General features: G+C 41.2%; 1 protein-coding gene across 1 annotated transcript in view; it reads right to left on the bottom strand.

Moving 5' to 3' along the window:
* SPMIP4 (sperm microtubule inner protein 4) overlaps positions 1–9391 on the bottom strand; it is an 84804-nt gene extending 75413 nt beyond the window's left edge. Inside the window, exons 1-2 of the mRNA XM_073581385.1 lie at positions 8714–9391; positions 6689–6845 (exon numbers count right to left, since the gene is read on the bottom strand). Coding sequence (XP_073437486.1) covers positions 6689–6822 — 134 coding nt within the window. The 5' untranslated portion in view covers positions 6823–6845; positions 8714–9391. The remainder of the gene's footprint in view (positions 1–6688; positions 6846–8713) is intronic.
* Positions 9392–16742: the final 7351 nt, after the last annotated feature.

The raw sequence follows: 16742 nt of genomic DNA, 5'->3' as shown, positions 1-16742 counted from the left end.
CTAATTTATACGATAAACAATGTGAGATCATTGGTAAACGTTTTATAAAGAGGGGTTATACTAAGGTAGACATTCAGAAAGCTAAGCATAGAACGGATGAAAAAAGTAGAGAGGATTATTTGCAGAAGGAAAGCAGAAAAACACCAAATCCTGTGGAGGGTCGGTCACCTATTGTTTTTTCAACTAATTTTAGTACTGACTACTACAGGATTGTTCATATTATTAAAAAATTCCTCCCTATTTTGTATGTTGATGATACATTAAAGAATATACTGAAGGATGGGATTAGATTTGTTTCAAGGAGGAATAAAACTATTGCTAATAAGGTATCTCCAAGTGATCATACTAGTGCCAATAGACATGCTAATAAATATTTTTTTTCAGACAGTTCAGCAAGTATAACTAATTGGTTACCCACTTGTGGATCTTTTAAGTGTGCTCAGAAAAACTGTGGGCTATGTAGGTTTATGTGGAACACAGAAAAAATAGTATCTTCTGTTAATGGAAAGGAATTTAAAATAAAATCTTTTTTGAACTGTGGTTCTACTGGTGTGATCTATGTCATAACATGCGTGGATTGTAATATTCAGTATGTGGGAAATACTTCACGCACCTTGAGACGTCGTATTTCCGAGCACGTTTATGACGTAGGTCACACTACCACACCCAGTTTGTCTGCTGCTTCTCGACATTTTTTGCATATACATAAAGGAGATCTCAGCAACTTTAGGGTTAATGCCATAGAGAAGGTGCAGACAAAAAGGGTAGGTGGAAATTTAAATGATTTATTATTACGCCGAGAGGCAAAATGGATGTTATTGTTACAAAGCAGAGTTCCAACGGGTATGAATATAAGGCCGGAGTCACACTGGCGAGGAATACGGGAGAGTGAGAGGCGCTAAAAGCACGCATTAGACACGGACCAATGATTCTATATGGGGTCACTCGCACCAGCCGTATATTTCTCCTCCGTATCCTCCGCTCCGTGCCCCTCGCAGCATGCTGCGATTGTCAGCGTACTACGCCTGTAGTACGCCAATGCAAGTCTATGGGTGCGCGAAAAATACGGATTACACATGGAACACACATGTGACCTGCGAGAAATACGCACCCGGTGTCTTTTAGCAAAGCCGGCAATTCAGTGCACGATACAGTAAACTCACACTGACAGTTTTAATAAAGAAACCAAAGAATAGATATAGACACATAGAATACACACACATACTGTGTATATATATATATATATATATATATATATATACGCATTCTATGTGTCTATATCTATTCTTTGGTTTCTTTATTAAAACTGTCATATGGCTCCATTATATGTCCATTTTGCAAGCCTGCGAGAAAATCTCACCATACGGATTACATACGGATGCTGACATGCGCAAAATACGCGACCACACCTTGATTACGGATGACATACGGAGCACTGTTTAGGGGTCTGTCATCCGTATTACGCATGTAAAATACGGAGCGTATTTTGCGCAGGTTAGTGTGACTCCAGCCTTAGGAGTGAGATTTTAAGTGTTTTGTAAGTGTGATTTTGACTTACTACCTCCCATTAATCAGCTGGCTATGTTTAGTCATGATTGTTCCTTGACTTCCTTTGTTTCCCTTTAAAAGCATGTGTTCAGATGTGTTATGTGTTGTCTTAGAATAAGGACTGGTTTTTTGTCCGAAACGCGTCCAACTACACGTCCTGATGCGTCTCTTATCATGATGGAGAATCTTATGATTTTTTTAAATTTTGGAATAAAGGAATAAAAAAACATTTTTTTTTAATCTAATTACTGATTTGGATGCTGGAATTTTTTCTTCATATTACGCTTTGCTGCAGAGGGATCCTGTTTCCACATTCCGTGCACTGATCGGACTTATAGCTGTCTTCTTTGGGGTGAGCTGAAAAAATTTTCTTTTTTACCACAGCTCAGCAGTCAGTATCACACAGCAGAGGATTAGATACACTGCTCAGCAGACTGTATCACACAGGAGAGGATTAGATACATGCTCAGCAGGAAGTACCACAGGATAGGATTAGATACACGGCTCAGCAGTCAGTATCACACAGGAGAGGATTAGATACACGGCTCAGCAGTCAGTATCACACAGGAGACGATTAGATACTTCCTGCTGAGCTGTGTATCTAATCCTATCCTGTGATACTTCCTGCTGAGCTGTGTATCACAGGATAGGATTAGATACACAGCTCAGCAGTCAGTATCACACAGGAGAGGATTAGATACACGGCTCAGCAGACAGTATCACACAGGAGAGGATTAGATACACAGCTCAGCAGTCAGTATCACACAGGATAGGATTAGATACACGCTCAGCAGGAAGTATCACAGGATAGGATTAGATACACAGCTCAGCAGTCAGTATCACACAGGAGAGGATTAGATACACGGCTCAGCAGACAGTATCACACAGGAGAGGATTAGATACACGGCTCAGCAGACAGTATCACACAGGAGAGGATTAGATACACGGCTCAGCAGTCAGTATCACACAGGGGAGGATTAGATACACGGCTCAGCAGTCAGTATCACACAGGATAGGATTAGATACACGCTCAGCAGGAAGTATCACAGGATAGGATTAGATACACAGCTCAGCAGACAGTATCACACAGGAGAGGATTAGATACACGGCTCAGCAGTCAGTATCACACAGGGGAGAATTAGATACACGGCTCAGCAGTCAGTATCACACAGGATAGGATTAGATACACACTCAGCAGGAAGTATCACAGGATAGGCTTAGATACACAGCTCAGCAGTCAGTATCACACAGGAGAGGATAAGATACACGGCTCAGCAGTCAGTATCACACAGGATAGGATTAGATACATGGCTCAGCAGGCAGTATCACACAGGACAGTATTACAGATATGTCCACACTGGTGTAACTGTCCCCCACCATACACTAGACTATGGGCTGTATATGTCACTGTCCTCCTCAGACAGCCATAAAAGCTGTCATAAAAGGGAAGGTGTCAGATTACTAGAGATCACTGGGGCTGTGTGTGAGGAGGCGGAGACAGAGCAGGAGGACAGGGGAGCTGGAGCAGGAAGCACGGTGCAGAAAGTGGAGCTCAGCAGATAGCACTGGGCTACAGTAAAATGGCGCCCAGCCACACCTACAGCACAATGGTGCAGCCCACAGGGGCGTGCCCAATTCACTGCTAATGAGGCTGCAATGTGGGGTCGGGAGCCGACCGCAGTCTCCTATGTCCAGGGACGGCCATATTTGCAGACTGTATGAGTCCTCCACAGATCTGCAAATCAAGATGGCAGCGCCCAGTGGCTACATTAAAACATTATTACAAACAAACCATAAATCCTGGTTAGTACAACATTTGCTGAAACAACATGTTTTGTTACTTACTCTTTTTTTGCAAATTATATAAAATTGCGGCACCTTCCCTTTAAGCAAACTGCGCTCGGCGATATGAGTTTCCCCAAAAATGGAATACTACTTTAAAAGACCATGTTGTATTGAATTGAACCAGAAGCAGAATGCAACTAAAAGCTCAGTGGACATGCAATGTGTGAATAGGAATTCAGGGGCTACCATTCAGTAACACTGCTTTGCAGGACACCACAATATCAAAGTCTATTGTACACAGTGGTGTGGTTACTGGCCTTCATGCTTCATCTAAGCCGAACAGTTTTCCAGTGGTATCAAATCACAGGACTCTTGGGTGACAACTGAGCCTTCAGGCTTTACTTATAAATCATTCACAGTGACAGGCACCAGCATTGTGCTAAATTACTGAGTAATCCCTCAGCTAAGAGCAAGTGTTTAGAACTCATAGGATCAAAGGCAATTAATAATTATCCTCCCAACTCCTCCACCACAGTAACAATAGTCTGTCATAATAATTAATTTGGTTGCATCATTTTGATTTGCTCAAAATATTCTGATATATTAATCCTTAGATTAGTCATTTCCATGTATGTATATAAATTGTATTGTGAATATATAGTAATAGATATGGAAAAGGCAAAGAAATGGAAAAAAGACATTGCAGATTCCAGGCTGCATCCACACTGATGTTCTTTGGATTTTGCATCAATAAGAATTCAGAAAAAAGTGCCAGGAGATACCAGCATTTACTCAGAATTTGTACGAAAAGTAATGCTCTCTTACAAATTATTTTCCAAGGATATTTTCATATTGAAGTGCTTTGCAGAAATATATGGTGGCTTACGGAAGCACCACAAAGGGCCACTTTGCCAATGCATTCATAAGAAAAGTAATACTTTGTTTTTCTTGAATTACAGCATGTCTTAGAGTGTATTGCTATCCGGAACTGCATTCACCAAACTTGACAACTTTTTTAGAACATCTAAAGCCCCCGTTACACACTGCGATATCGCTAGCAATATCGCTGTAAAGTCACCGATTTTGTGACGTTGCAGCGATATTGCTAGCGATATCGCTGCATGTGATACTTACCTCCGACCGGCTCCCCCGCTGGTTATCGCTGATCGCGCGAGAAGCTCCTGGACCATTCCTCGTCGGCCACTTCCTGTGGCGCTTCCTGTGGCGCCGACGAGCGACGTGTGGAGCCGGGCGGGAGGACGCAGGATCGCCGCGTCTGACAGGTAAGGAGCGATCCCCGACCCCAGCGATGTCGCTGGTGAGATCTGCCTGTGTGGCAGCTCACTAGCGACCACCTAGCGATGTACCAGCGATCCTGACCGCGTCATATCGCTGGTCGGGATCACTGGTACATCGCTATGTGTAACGGTACCCTAAGAGAATCCCAGAAGAAGGGGAGACCTCACTGACCCCTAGAAATTTTGGTAAACATCACAAAACTTCACGGAACGCAGCGCTTCCAGAGGCTTCCTGTTATGCTGCATCACCAGATGGATCCTCAGCATCCAGGCGCTTATTCAGCTGGTGAAAACAGGTTTGTAGAAGGGGTCTGTTCTGTAAAAGGGGGGGGGGGGGTTCAAACTACACAATCTGTTACACAATCCATTTCAAAAGTTTGCAAGTATGGCTTTCCATACTACTTCATATTCTGCACAGTCCTTTCTCTGTTTTCTTTGCAACAGGCAGAAAGAAATCATGAGGCCCCGTAGCAGAAGAAGTTCTATTTGCCCAGCTCCCCCTAAAATATAAAAAAATAAATATTTGTTGGGGTCATAGAAGAGCATATCTCACAACTTTGCAGCTTTTACAAAGTAAATTTACTCCTCTCTTGCTGAAACCCTAGGTTTCTCTTTTATTGCCCCCACAACATACAATGCCAACAAAAGTGCCCCCAAACACAGTATGATACTCCTATGATGAATTCAGTATAATGACCCTACTGTACCCCATCTCAACTTCCAATGCAAAGTTTAGTGATCCCAAAACAATACGATCCCCAACTGTGACCCCCATACAGTCCTCCATGCAGTATAATAGGCCTGCATACATTATAATTGTCCCACAGCTCTCCATACTATACAATGGTCCACACTAGCCCTCTATACAATTAAATGGCCCACACACAGCCCTCCACACAGTATGATGGACCCCACACTGTATAATTGTATAATTGCTTGCATACAGTATAATGGCCCCCACATAGCCATCCAAATATTATAATGGACCCCAAATAACCTTCTAAATATTATAATGACCCCCACATAGCCTTCTATATAGCATAATGTGCCCCATATAGTCCTCCATATAGTATTCTGCACTCCCCATAATCCTTCATATAGTTAAATGCCCTCCCAATGGTCCTCCATATAATATAATGCTCTCCCCATGGTCATCCATGTAATATAATTCCCTCCCCATGGTCCTTCATGTAATATAATGGTTTCCTATGGTCCTCCATAGAACATAATGCTCTTGCATGGTCCTCCATAGAATATAATGCTGTCCGCCTGGTCCTCCATACAATATAATGCACCCCCTATGGTCCCTCATACAGTATAATGTTCTCCCCATGCTCCTCCATAGAATTAAATGCTCGTCCCATGGTCCTTCATACCGTATAATGTCGACACCATGCCCGCTGCGCTGAGAAATCAGACACAGAGGAAGAATGACTGGTGAGGAAACGTCAACTGATGCGCTGGCACAGGGCCCCTCCGGCTTACGGGCCCCATAGCAGTCGCGTGGCCTGCTGTTGTTGGTGGTGCGCCACTGGCAACAGGCACAGTACAGTAGTAATATCAGTGTCCCAGAATGGTTAAGAGAAAGGTGGATATTATAGCGCAGCCAAACACCTGCTCTTCTTTATAGATCAATAAAATATTAGCACCATTTAAAGCACCTGTCAGTGAGGAGCGGATTTCATGATCGCTTTCCTCGTTTCTTTCCCATATATCAGAATGGAAGTGTTCTCAGTGGTTCTGGTCTTCTGTTTATAGCTCTGAGAACAGACGCTTTATGAAATATAATTTTTGTGCTTGCCTGAGACTTGTATTATCTACATTGTATATGAAATATAAATGCAGTCACAAATTTATGTAAAAAAAAATCTAAATTGACCTTTTTAGCTATGACATTCAGATACTGTTGAGTCAAAAAAGGCATAAAATCTATGACAAAATGTTATGCTATAATTTCTTAATGACCAATTACATAACATCAGTAAAAAGTTCTAAAAGTTTTAAAAGTTTTGAAGTTAATGTAAGAAATTTCCCACTTCTCATATTAAAGTTCTTACCTTTCTGGGGATGTTGTGGGGCGCTGAGGAACCTGTTGAGGGGTCAGCAGTTCAGATGATTGCAGGGTTGGAGAAAGCTCCTGTGCTCCCTCATTTTGCCTGTAGTAGTAGGACAGGTCGCACTGCACTGCCATCCTTCATGTTTTTGCTGGATCCTCTATCACAAGGACATTGTAATCAGATATGTTTCCAGGTTGGGAACACGTTTTACAACATACACCAACTGAGCAGCAGAGGCATCCAGGTTACAGCACGATCCGCCTACACTATTCTGATTTGTCACTTACTGACACTTTAACAATTGCAAGATAGCATTACATTGTCATCCAGCCACCAGCATGGAGAGCTTCTGAGCCGGTACATTCAGGAGTTAGAAGATAGGAAAATGCAGCTGAATGGAAGCAGTGCTTTAAAATGTTTTCTGCAAATGCAATAGGGATCATGCATGCTACTATAATATCACCCAATGATGGTACAGAGTTGTAAAATGCACCCATAGACGTTTACAGGCTTATGCTGCACCTCTAAGCCATACGTAGGCCCATAAAGGTATATTCTATCTATTTCTGCCATTTGTATAAATATGACAAAAATATTAATGATGATTTATTTGATAAATGTAATAAAATATATTGAAATCCATATTTGTCTTATAGAAAAATTGTAAGATTCATAAAGACATCTCCAGAGAAGGGACATATCACACTCACATTGAACATATAGAATGTATCATAACTGGGGAAGTGTGAAAGAGCAGACACCTCAACCTCCATTTCAGTAGGACCGCCTGATGTGAATATGTAAGTACCACAGAGAATCTGATGAGAACAGCCGACAAGCCTAGGATTCATAAGGACAGAGATGGAGAAGTACAGGGGACTCCTCTGTTCAAAGGAATCGGCTTCCTATGTTCAAAGAAATTATCTCAGACTTTCTTGAGCCAGTGGTTAGTGACGAATATTGGGGTTTGTATTGATCTGATAGATATATTTTCAGCGTGATAGCGAAGGGATGATTATAATGTATTCAATCACATCACTGTGAGGCCGGCCGAATGCCTAAAACTTAATATCATACAGATTGATGATGCTATCCATGCAGCTTCTGTCTGTGTGATACAGATAAAGAAGAGCAGGAATCCATCTGTGTGTACTGTGCATGTAAGATATCATAAAAGATAATCTCCAGGGCAGCACTTTGGCTCAGTGGTTAGCATTGCAGCCTTGCAGCGCTGGAGTCCTGGGTTCAAATCCCACCAAGGACAACATCTGCAAGGAGTTTGTATGTTCTCCCCGTGTTTGCGTGGGTTTCCTTCAGATTCTCTGGTTTCCTCCCACATTCCAAAGACATACTGATAGGGAATTTAGATTCTGAGTCCTAATGGGGACAGTTCCGATAATGTCTGTAAAGCGATGTCGAATTAATGGTGCTATATAAATAAATAAAATAATTAAATAAAATCCTCTAGCTGAGAGAGGATTAAAATGAGTGATAGAGCCTTTTGGGTGAAACTTTTGAAAAATGCCATATTTATTCCATATAATGGCCAGAAATTGTGTTATGCCCCATGCATAGATAGGACAGCTGATTTTGAAAAGTTGAAAATGATAGGTACACTTTAAATAGTCATTTTAACAGATATATGCTACAGCTTAATAGGTGTTTATTTACAGTGCTCAGTACTGCTATATAATGCCCACTGTGCTACTGATTTTCTGTCTAGGAATCCCTCATGTCTCTTTGTGCTGTGTATGCAAGACATCATGGCAGGTTGAGGTAGTCTTTGTCCATTGGCTCGGTGACATGAACAACTGAATATTTAAAATGGAACATGCAGAGGGGAAACATGATACAGTGCAGGATACAAGTCATGTAATGGCCAGAAATAGTGTTATTCCCCGGGAACACATATAACAGCTTTTACTAAAGTTACCTGAAACTACAGAAACATCTTAATGAATAAAACTACTAAATAATTGTCACACATGTGGATTGTGTAATCACTGTGCCACGGGCCAGGCTTACCTAGGACAAGGGCTTGAAGTAACTGGCAGCACAGGATTCGGACACTTTTCAAACAACACGGTTTCTGGGACATTGGACAGGACGGACACTGATTCTGAGTCACAGACAGGACAGGATTCAGATACTGGAACAGTCTCTGATAGTACAGACTGTGGAACCCTAACCAGGACAGACACTGGTGCAGGTTCAAGTTTTGGAAGAACAATTTCAGGTCTAGATACGGCTGTTGTGGCTTCAGGGTTCAGGTACCACAGGTGAGGCTTCAGGGTTCAGGTGCTGCTTATGCGGCTTCAGGGTTCAGATACCGCAGGAACAGTGTCAGGGTACAGATACCACAGGTGCAGCTTCATGGTTCAGGTGCCATGGGTGAGGCTTCAGGGTTCAGGTACCACAGGTAAGGCTTCAGGGTTCAGGTGCCGTGGGTGTGGCTTCAGGGTTTAGGTACTGCAGGTGAGGCTTCAGCATTCAGGTGCTCTGGGTGCAGCTTCAGGGTTCAGGTACTGCAGGAATAGTGTCTGGGTTCAGGTACCACAGGTGCGGCTTAAGGGTTCAGGTGCCGTGAGTGTGGCTTCATGGTTCAGGTACCGCAGGAGCCGTCTCAAGGTTCAGGTACCACAGGAGTGGTGTAAGGGTTCAGGTACTGTGGGTGCCGTGTCAGAGTTCAGGTACCGCAGGAGGGGTATCAGGGTTCAGGTACTGCTGGTGCCATGGCAGCAGGAATCAGAGAAGAGAGTGAGGACACCACCGCGCGCCTGGGGTGGGAGGAGGGAGAGGGAACATGCAGGATTGCTGACAACTAGTGTTTAAATAATAATAAAATGAACAAGAGAAAGGAACTTATCGCTGCATGTTACACCCATCTACGTAAGTTCGTGTTCATTGTATGATGGGTGCTCTGAGTCCCTTGCTGACTGCAAATCAAGTAAAGGTTTCAGAAAATACGCATGCTATAAAATCATTTTCTTTATTTGAAAAAAATTAAAATAGCCACATGTCATGACATGCACCTATTTTAATTAATACAAATGAAGAAAACGATTTTATGGAGTACCGGATTTTCTGGAAATAGTAGGAAAATACTTAGGCAGGTTTCACACATAAGGTTTATCTGAAAAACTCCATGCTTTCATTGCATTTTTTATGTGGACATATGCAAAGGGTAACTATACTTTGAAATACCTTTTCAGAATTAACTGTCCAGTGTGAGCACATAAATATTAGAAGTTATTGTCTACTTCTTCAATAGTTTTTACTCTGCAAGCTCTATCTCTAATTTGCAATCCGCCCTGAACGTACTAGAGTTGGAAACTAGCTGGTATGATCTCTGTGACACACAGCATACTAATCAAGGATGGATTCTTAGTCCGGGATCACACACAGCGAGATACGGCCGAGTCTCTCAGGTTAAAACCAAGCTCTGGCGCCGGCACTCCGGAGTGGAGCGTGCAGCCGCACAGCAATACATGGAGCTGCACGCTCCGCACCGGAGTGCCGGTGCCAGAGCTTGGTTTTAACCTGCGAGACTCAGCCGTATCTCGCTGTAGTGTGACTCCGGCCTTACTCTTGGTTCGATTGTTAGCACACCTGAAAAAGCAGCAGCCTGGCAGAATTTACTCTTCTCACCTCCCAAAAAAAATGTATTCGGTGGAGTCACAACATAAAGGCGCAGACACAGAAGAGCATACCCTTCAACTCGTAAAGGAAGAAAGTGCGATATGTATTGCAACATGTACACAATTATTGTGCCCACTATGCTGCCCCTTTATATACACACAGTATAATATGCCCACAGTGAATTTACACACACAATTTGCCACCACAGTACTTCCAACACTCACATTCTCATGACCCTATAACAGTGCCCTCAGCAATTTATGATGAACCTACAGTTCCCCAAAACAGTATGATGCTGTTACAGTGACCCAACATGTCATGCCCACAGAGCCCTCCTCTTCACATTATGTTGCTGCTGCAGTGTTCCTGAGACAGTATGATGTCCCCAGAGTGCCTCCAGCACAGTATAAAAGTGCCACAGCCCCCGCACAGTTTGATTTCCCCCACAGCACCCCACAAAGGATGATGGCACCAACAACTCCCCTGTACAGTATAAAGTTCCCACAGTTCCCCCACACATAATGTGAGGCGGGGAGGTGGTGGCGAACCCAGGGAGGGGGGGGTACCTGCTGAGTTTGTTATTTTATGCACTCTACATAATTTGGGGCCCACTTTCTGGAGACTGGACAACTCCCATTACTAATCGTTTTAAGGCTATGTACCCATGTATGCAGAAAAAAATGGACTCCTTTCCAGGAAAAACGCATTTTTTTTAGGCGTTTTTTGCACTTTTTTAAGCGTTTTTTTACAGGAGCATCCTCCTGCTCATAGAATATAGTTAGAAATGTGGATTTTTTCCTCAAAATTAATGAACATACTGCGTTTTTTTTGCGGGAAAAAGCGCATCATATGCACAAAAATTGCGGAATTCATTAAAAAGAATAGGATACTTATTGTATACGTTTTTGAAGCGCTTTTACCGGGAAAAATGCTTAAAAAACGCGAAAAAAACGCTTACGTGGGTACACAGCCTAAATGTCCTGCAGAATCTCAGTAATGCTGACATTCAAGTGAATGAGACGTCCTCCCTCTGACACTTCTGTGCTGATATGATGGGTGTGTAGTCTGGGAAACGGTTTCCTTAGGGTTCTATAGCCTGATACACATAGGCATAGATACTGTTTCCCAGGTCATAGAAATAGCCAAAGCCTGTCCAAACCTAACATAACTTTTCAATTATAAAGGTGTCTGCTCAGTGATCTCTAGGAGCAGCCTGTATTGTGCCTTATGAATGAAGGCACCACAAGTCAATAAAGTTCTGTAGTTGGATTAACAAATTGCTTTTAAGAATAAAGTTTTTTTTACTGTGTGTGAACTTATTGTTCCTTGTCGTTGAAAGTTTTATTTGTTATTTGCTACATTTGAACAGTAGAGGATAAACATAGATTATGCATTACAATAGCATTACCGTAAAAGAAAAACATTTGATAGATGTACATTTATAGCATATGTTAGAAAAATTAATAGAACATAGGAGAAAAGCTACTGACCACAAAAGCAGGGATCACCACAAATATAAATTTTATTAGGTACACATAGACAACACCATATAAAAGCAATTAAAAGTGATAGAAGATGACAGATACAAAAACACACAGAGGGCTCATGATAAAGCCAAAAAGACACCCCATGAGAGCAGGATAAGTGGCTAAAAGATGGAGCCTTAGAATGACACACTATGCAATACATATAATTGCTACTGAATCTTATGACTATATATAATCTTGTTCTGCTTTATCTTAATAATCATCTTCATTATTGATAGCGATAAGGCAAAGCTCATATTGGTTTTCTTTATTCCATCAGGGTGACTCTATCTAGAATGCACACTTGACTGCAATGGACGTATACAGCCACCCCAGTCTCTGCCATATGGCTATGTAACAGTTATTCTTGTAATCTTTAGGTATGGGGAATCCACTTTCTAAGGTAACTACTTGGTGAAGGTAAGACTCCTTGTAGTTCCTATGGCATCTAATTGAAACAGTTAATAACACTTAGCAATATGGTAAGCCTCGGTTGTGGTCAAGTTATATTATGATAATTGCGATGATTGTTCCCTTAGTCATAAAACTTAGAGCAAGTGTCCTTTATTGCGGCCATATTTGCCATTTTTTAGGCGCACTTTTATTGAGGAGTGTGAAAATCATGGCACTATCACGTTCCACTGCATTATATTATGATACTGGTGCTTAGTATGTATGCGTATTAGCGATTTTATAACCGTTTTTTGTTTCCATCTATTTTTGAATGCGCAGCGCTTAATACCATTTGTCTTTCTCCACCGTGTCTTTTGTCGCATGCGCATTAAGCTCATTATCTGACAACTTATTTTTGGGCGATTTTTGTCCATTGTCCTTTAATATATTTCAATTTGTCGCTGATCTAATTTGTGCACATGATGTTATCGTTATGTATTCCCGGTGAAATAATAATCACGCCTTTGCATACCGGGTTTATCAGTATGAATTCAGCACATGCGCGATTGCGATCAATAGAGCCAGACTACTACTTTAAGTATCAGTGTTTCTTTCTTTTGCTACCGCGGTAACCGCTCTCCTCGCGCCTGCGTATTGGGGATGGGTTACGTTACACAGCTCTAATGAATCAGCCTGCCTCTACCCGGAAGTAACTGTGAGTCATAGACCATGCCACTGTTTCCTGTGTCTGACTGCGCGTCCTGGCCTCCATACTAACGCGGCCGTTCAGGTAATCTGCCGCAGCTGCAGCACATCTGGTAAATTACTTCATATATTTATAGGATATACACTAGACTTGCCTTTCAGCCCCTGACGAAGCCGCCTTGCGGTGGCGACACGTGTCGGGCACGCCACAAGCTCCCCCATGTGAGCGGTGTTATACTGGGACAGTGCGGGCAGGATTTATTCTTTGCACTCTTCATTCTGTTTCTAGGCTACTTTTTGCCATGCTCTAATCTAACCTATTTGTTTCCTAGCCTTGCCTGCAGTATTTCTGCACTGTTTTCCCAGATTCTGTATGTGGCTTTATTTTAGGATTGTAATAGGTCAATTCATTCGTATGGCCATTGTTGGCAATTGTTCTTCACATCTTGGGCACCTCAATTAACCCTCTGGTGATGTCTATGGACATTCAAAGTGATTCACCTATGTGTTTTTCTATACACTCTATTTTTTTGAAGCTCCTGAATTTTGGTACATGTGTTTTCTGACCTGAATTACTGTGGCCCATTTATTTCTATCGGCATTGATAGTTAATGATATGTCCCAGATGGGTGTTCTTTGTACATACTATCAATGGGTATTGGATCTATCCATCTATGTGAAGCGTCTTATTTGACTGTGTATATGTATTGCATAGTGTGTCATTCAAAGGCTCCATCTTTTAGCCACTTATCCTGCTGTCACGGGGTGTGTCTTTTTAGCTTTATCATGAGCCCTCTGTGTGTTTTTGCATCTGTCATCTTCTATGACTTTTAATTGTTTTCATATGGTGTTGTCTATGTGTACCTAATAAAATGTATATTTGTGATGATCCCTGCTTTTTTGGTCAGTAGCTTTTCTCCTATATTCTATTCAGTTTATGTTTATACTGATTGCAGGAGTATCCCTATTTCTATTTAGTGGTGCCCTCCTTGGTCTATGTTAGAAAAATGTAACACGTTTCAACAAAAGAACAATTTCCCAACATCTGTGTATTATTGGACATATTTTTTTACGATATCAGTGTTTATATAATAGAGGGGAACTGTAGACAGTCACGCAGAAAAACACATATATACCCATATATAGAAGAGGGAATACACCATCATAAAATACACCTACGTAGGTTAACAGACAGAGAAGCTGTCTGGAATTATTACTCCTGGTAACAACATTGTACTGTTATATTTCATTTATTTTATTTGTAAGATAATGTTACATTGTATTAATGTATTTTTTACTGTGATTTCTTAGTGTATATTCCATTTTGTGACTATATATATTGGAGGAAAGTCAACCAAACATTTCACTGAATACCATTATTCCGACCTCAGCAAAATGCACGGGGTTCATATAGCTTATACGGGTAGCTAAACCGCTATACCGGGGGTCCAATAAGAAGACTGTAGGTTGAATCTGTGTTTTATTGAACGCGATGGTATATAGATGCACGGTGAAACTACAAATAAGACATACAATACAATGAATCAGTATGGGTACATAAAAATACATATATACATTATACGGATTACCTGAGCTAAGAGCTAACCAGGGGAGAGCTAACTAAGCGGGGTGATCTAGGGCAGGAATTAGATGAAGGAAGAGTGATTACGTACCGACGATGCTGACACAAGGGGAGGTAGAAAAATGAGATGTCCACATGAAGCAGGCTTGGCAGAAAATGGCAGACTGGGCAGAGAAAGGGGGCTGTATTAGACCATGATGCCTTGTAACTTACCTATGATACATTGGGAATTGGAGGGAATGAATCAGGAAGTGAAGTGCATATAACATCATGCAGTTATAACTTTTGGCCACTAGATGGAGCTGGAAACAAACATTAACTAAGGAAAAACTGAACATCCTGTACATACAGCAATATGGTATGTTATCAAATCAGGTAATTAAGAGTCATTGCTTTTGTCAGAGACAGAACAACCATAAGGATAATTGGCGTAGAAAAATATCAATAGGCTCACAGAAAATACACACACAAAAGAATCATCTGTAAAATGTTAAAATTTATAGATATACCATACATTAATAACTGAAGCTGCCCCTTTGATGAACGCTAATAGTTATAGATAAAAAATAAACAACCAATTCAAATATGCTGGAATATGGGTCGATACTTATCTGAATCTGAATGAAACAGCTTGCAATGTGCTTTTCATTATGGAGCTTCAAATAATCAAGGATGGCCCAATGTTAAATCTCTGTTTGTGACTTACAGTTGCATACCCTCGTACCACTCCGACAGATGTCTCTCCAGCCTCTGTTTGAAGACTTACATTGAAGGGGAACTCTCCACCTCTCGTAGCAGCTTGTTCCACTCATTGATCACCCTTACTGTCAAAAAGTTTTTTCTAATATCTAATCTGTATCTTCTCCCTTTCAGTTTCATCCAATTGCTTTTTGTGTTTCCATGTGCAAATGAGAGTAAGGATGATCCCTCTACAGTGACATCCCTTCAGATATTTGTAGACAGCTGTTAAGTCTCCTCTTAGCCTTCTTTTTTGCAAGCTAAAGATTCACAGATCCTTTCACCATTCCTCGTAAGACATACTTTGCAGTCCGCTCACCATCCTGATAGCTTTTCTCTGACCTTGCTCCAGTTTTTCAAAGTCTTTTTTAAACTGTGGTGCCCAGAACTGGACACAGTATTCCAGATGAGGCCTGACCAAGAAGGAGTAGTAGAGGGGGATAATTATTTCACGAGACTCTATGCTTATCTTAATACATCCTGCCTTTTTTGCTGCTGCATCACTCATGTGAAGTCTGTGATCTATTAGTATACCTGGCTCGATTTTCTTTCCTTTTAAGAAGATAGTGACATTTGCCCTTTACCAATCTTCTGAGACTTCTTCTGTTCTCCAGGATTTTTCAAAGATTCTGGCTAGTGGTTCTTCAATTTCCTCTGCTATCACTTTTAGTACCGTAAGGTGTAATTCATGAAGAAATAGAGAACCAAAAACTATGGAAAGTCATGACAGAGTGAAATCTATCAGTTTCGAGTCATGGGGGTTGATGGGATGCATACTACCAGAATAGGGGAAAATGAAACATGCAATCTTTGCGTTGCGTCCATATGGATTTAAAATCTTCAGAGTATTGCTCCACATGGTCTCAATGATGAACTTCTATTCATAGGCTTTTATAAAAATAGAAGACCATTATAAGGGACCTTTTTAATCTCCACAACGGTTTGAGGCTAATGCTGACCCCCTTTTTAAAAAAAAAATAGAAGAAAAAAGAGGGTCAGACCCAGCTGTATATGGGAAATTGTGATTCCTTTATTTCAAGGTTATTATTATAGTTATTATTATTATTATAGTGCCATTTATTCCATGGCGATTTACATGTGAGGAGGGGTATACATAAGAAAAACAAGTACAATAATCTTAAACGATACAAGTCACGACTGGTACAGGAGGAGAGAGGACCCTGCCCGCGATGGCTCCCAATCTACAAGGGATGGGTGAGGATACAGTAGGCGAGGGTAGTTAAAGGTTAATGTTTGTTGCTTCTTTCACTATTCTTTTTTCCTTTTTACTCGCTTTTTCACAGTCACGTGTCTATCAGCTTGACATCATATTTATTTATCCATTTCTGTTTGTTCTGTATGTACATTTTTATTCATGTCAAAGTGATATTTTGCTCACACTTGTGCACTTTCTCCAACCTTGGATTGCAGTTGTTGAACTTATATTTTTTTATATATTTTTTGCACACAA

This window comes from Dendrobates tinctorius, unplaced genomic scaffold (genome assembly GCF_039654945.1).
Source record: "Dendrobates tinctorius isolate UK_male_01 unplaced genomic scaffold, ASM3965494v1 ptg000070l, whole genome shotgun sequence".
In the NCBI taxonomy this organism is placed as follows: domain Eukaryota; kingdom Metazoa; phylum Chordata; class Amphibia; order Anura; family Dendrobatidae; genus Dendrobates; species Dendrobates tinctorius.
The sequence above is the reverse complement of the archived record's forward strand: the minus strand, read 5'-3'. Positions and strand labels throughout refer to the sequence as shown.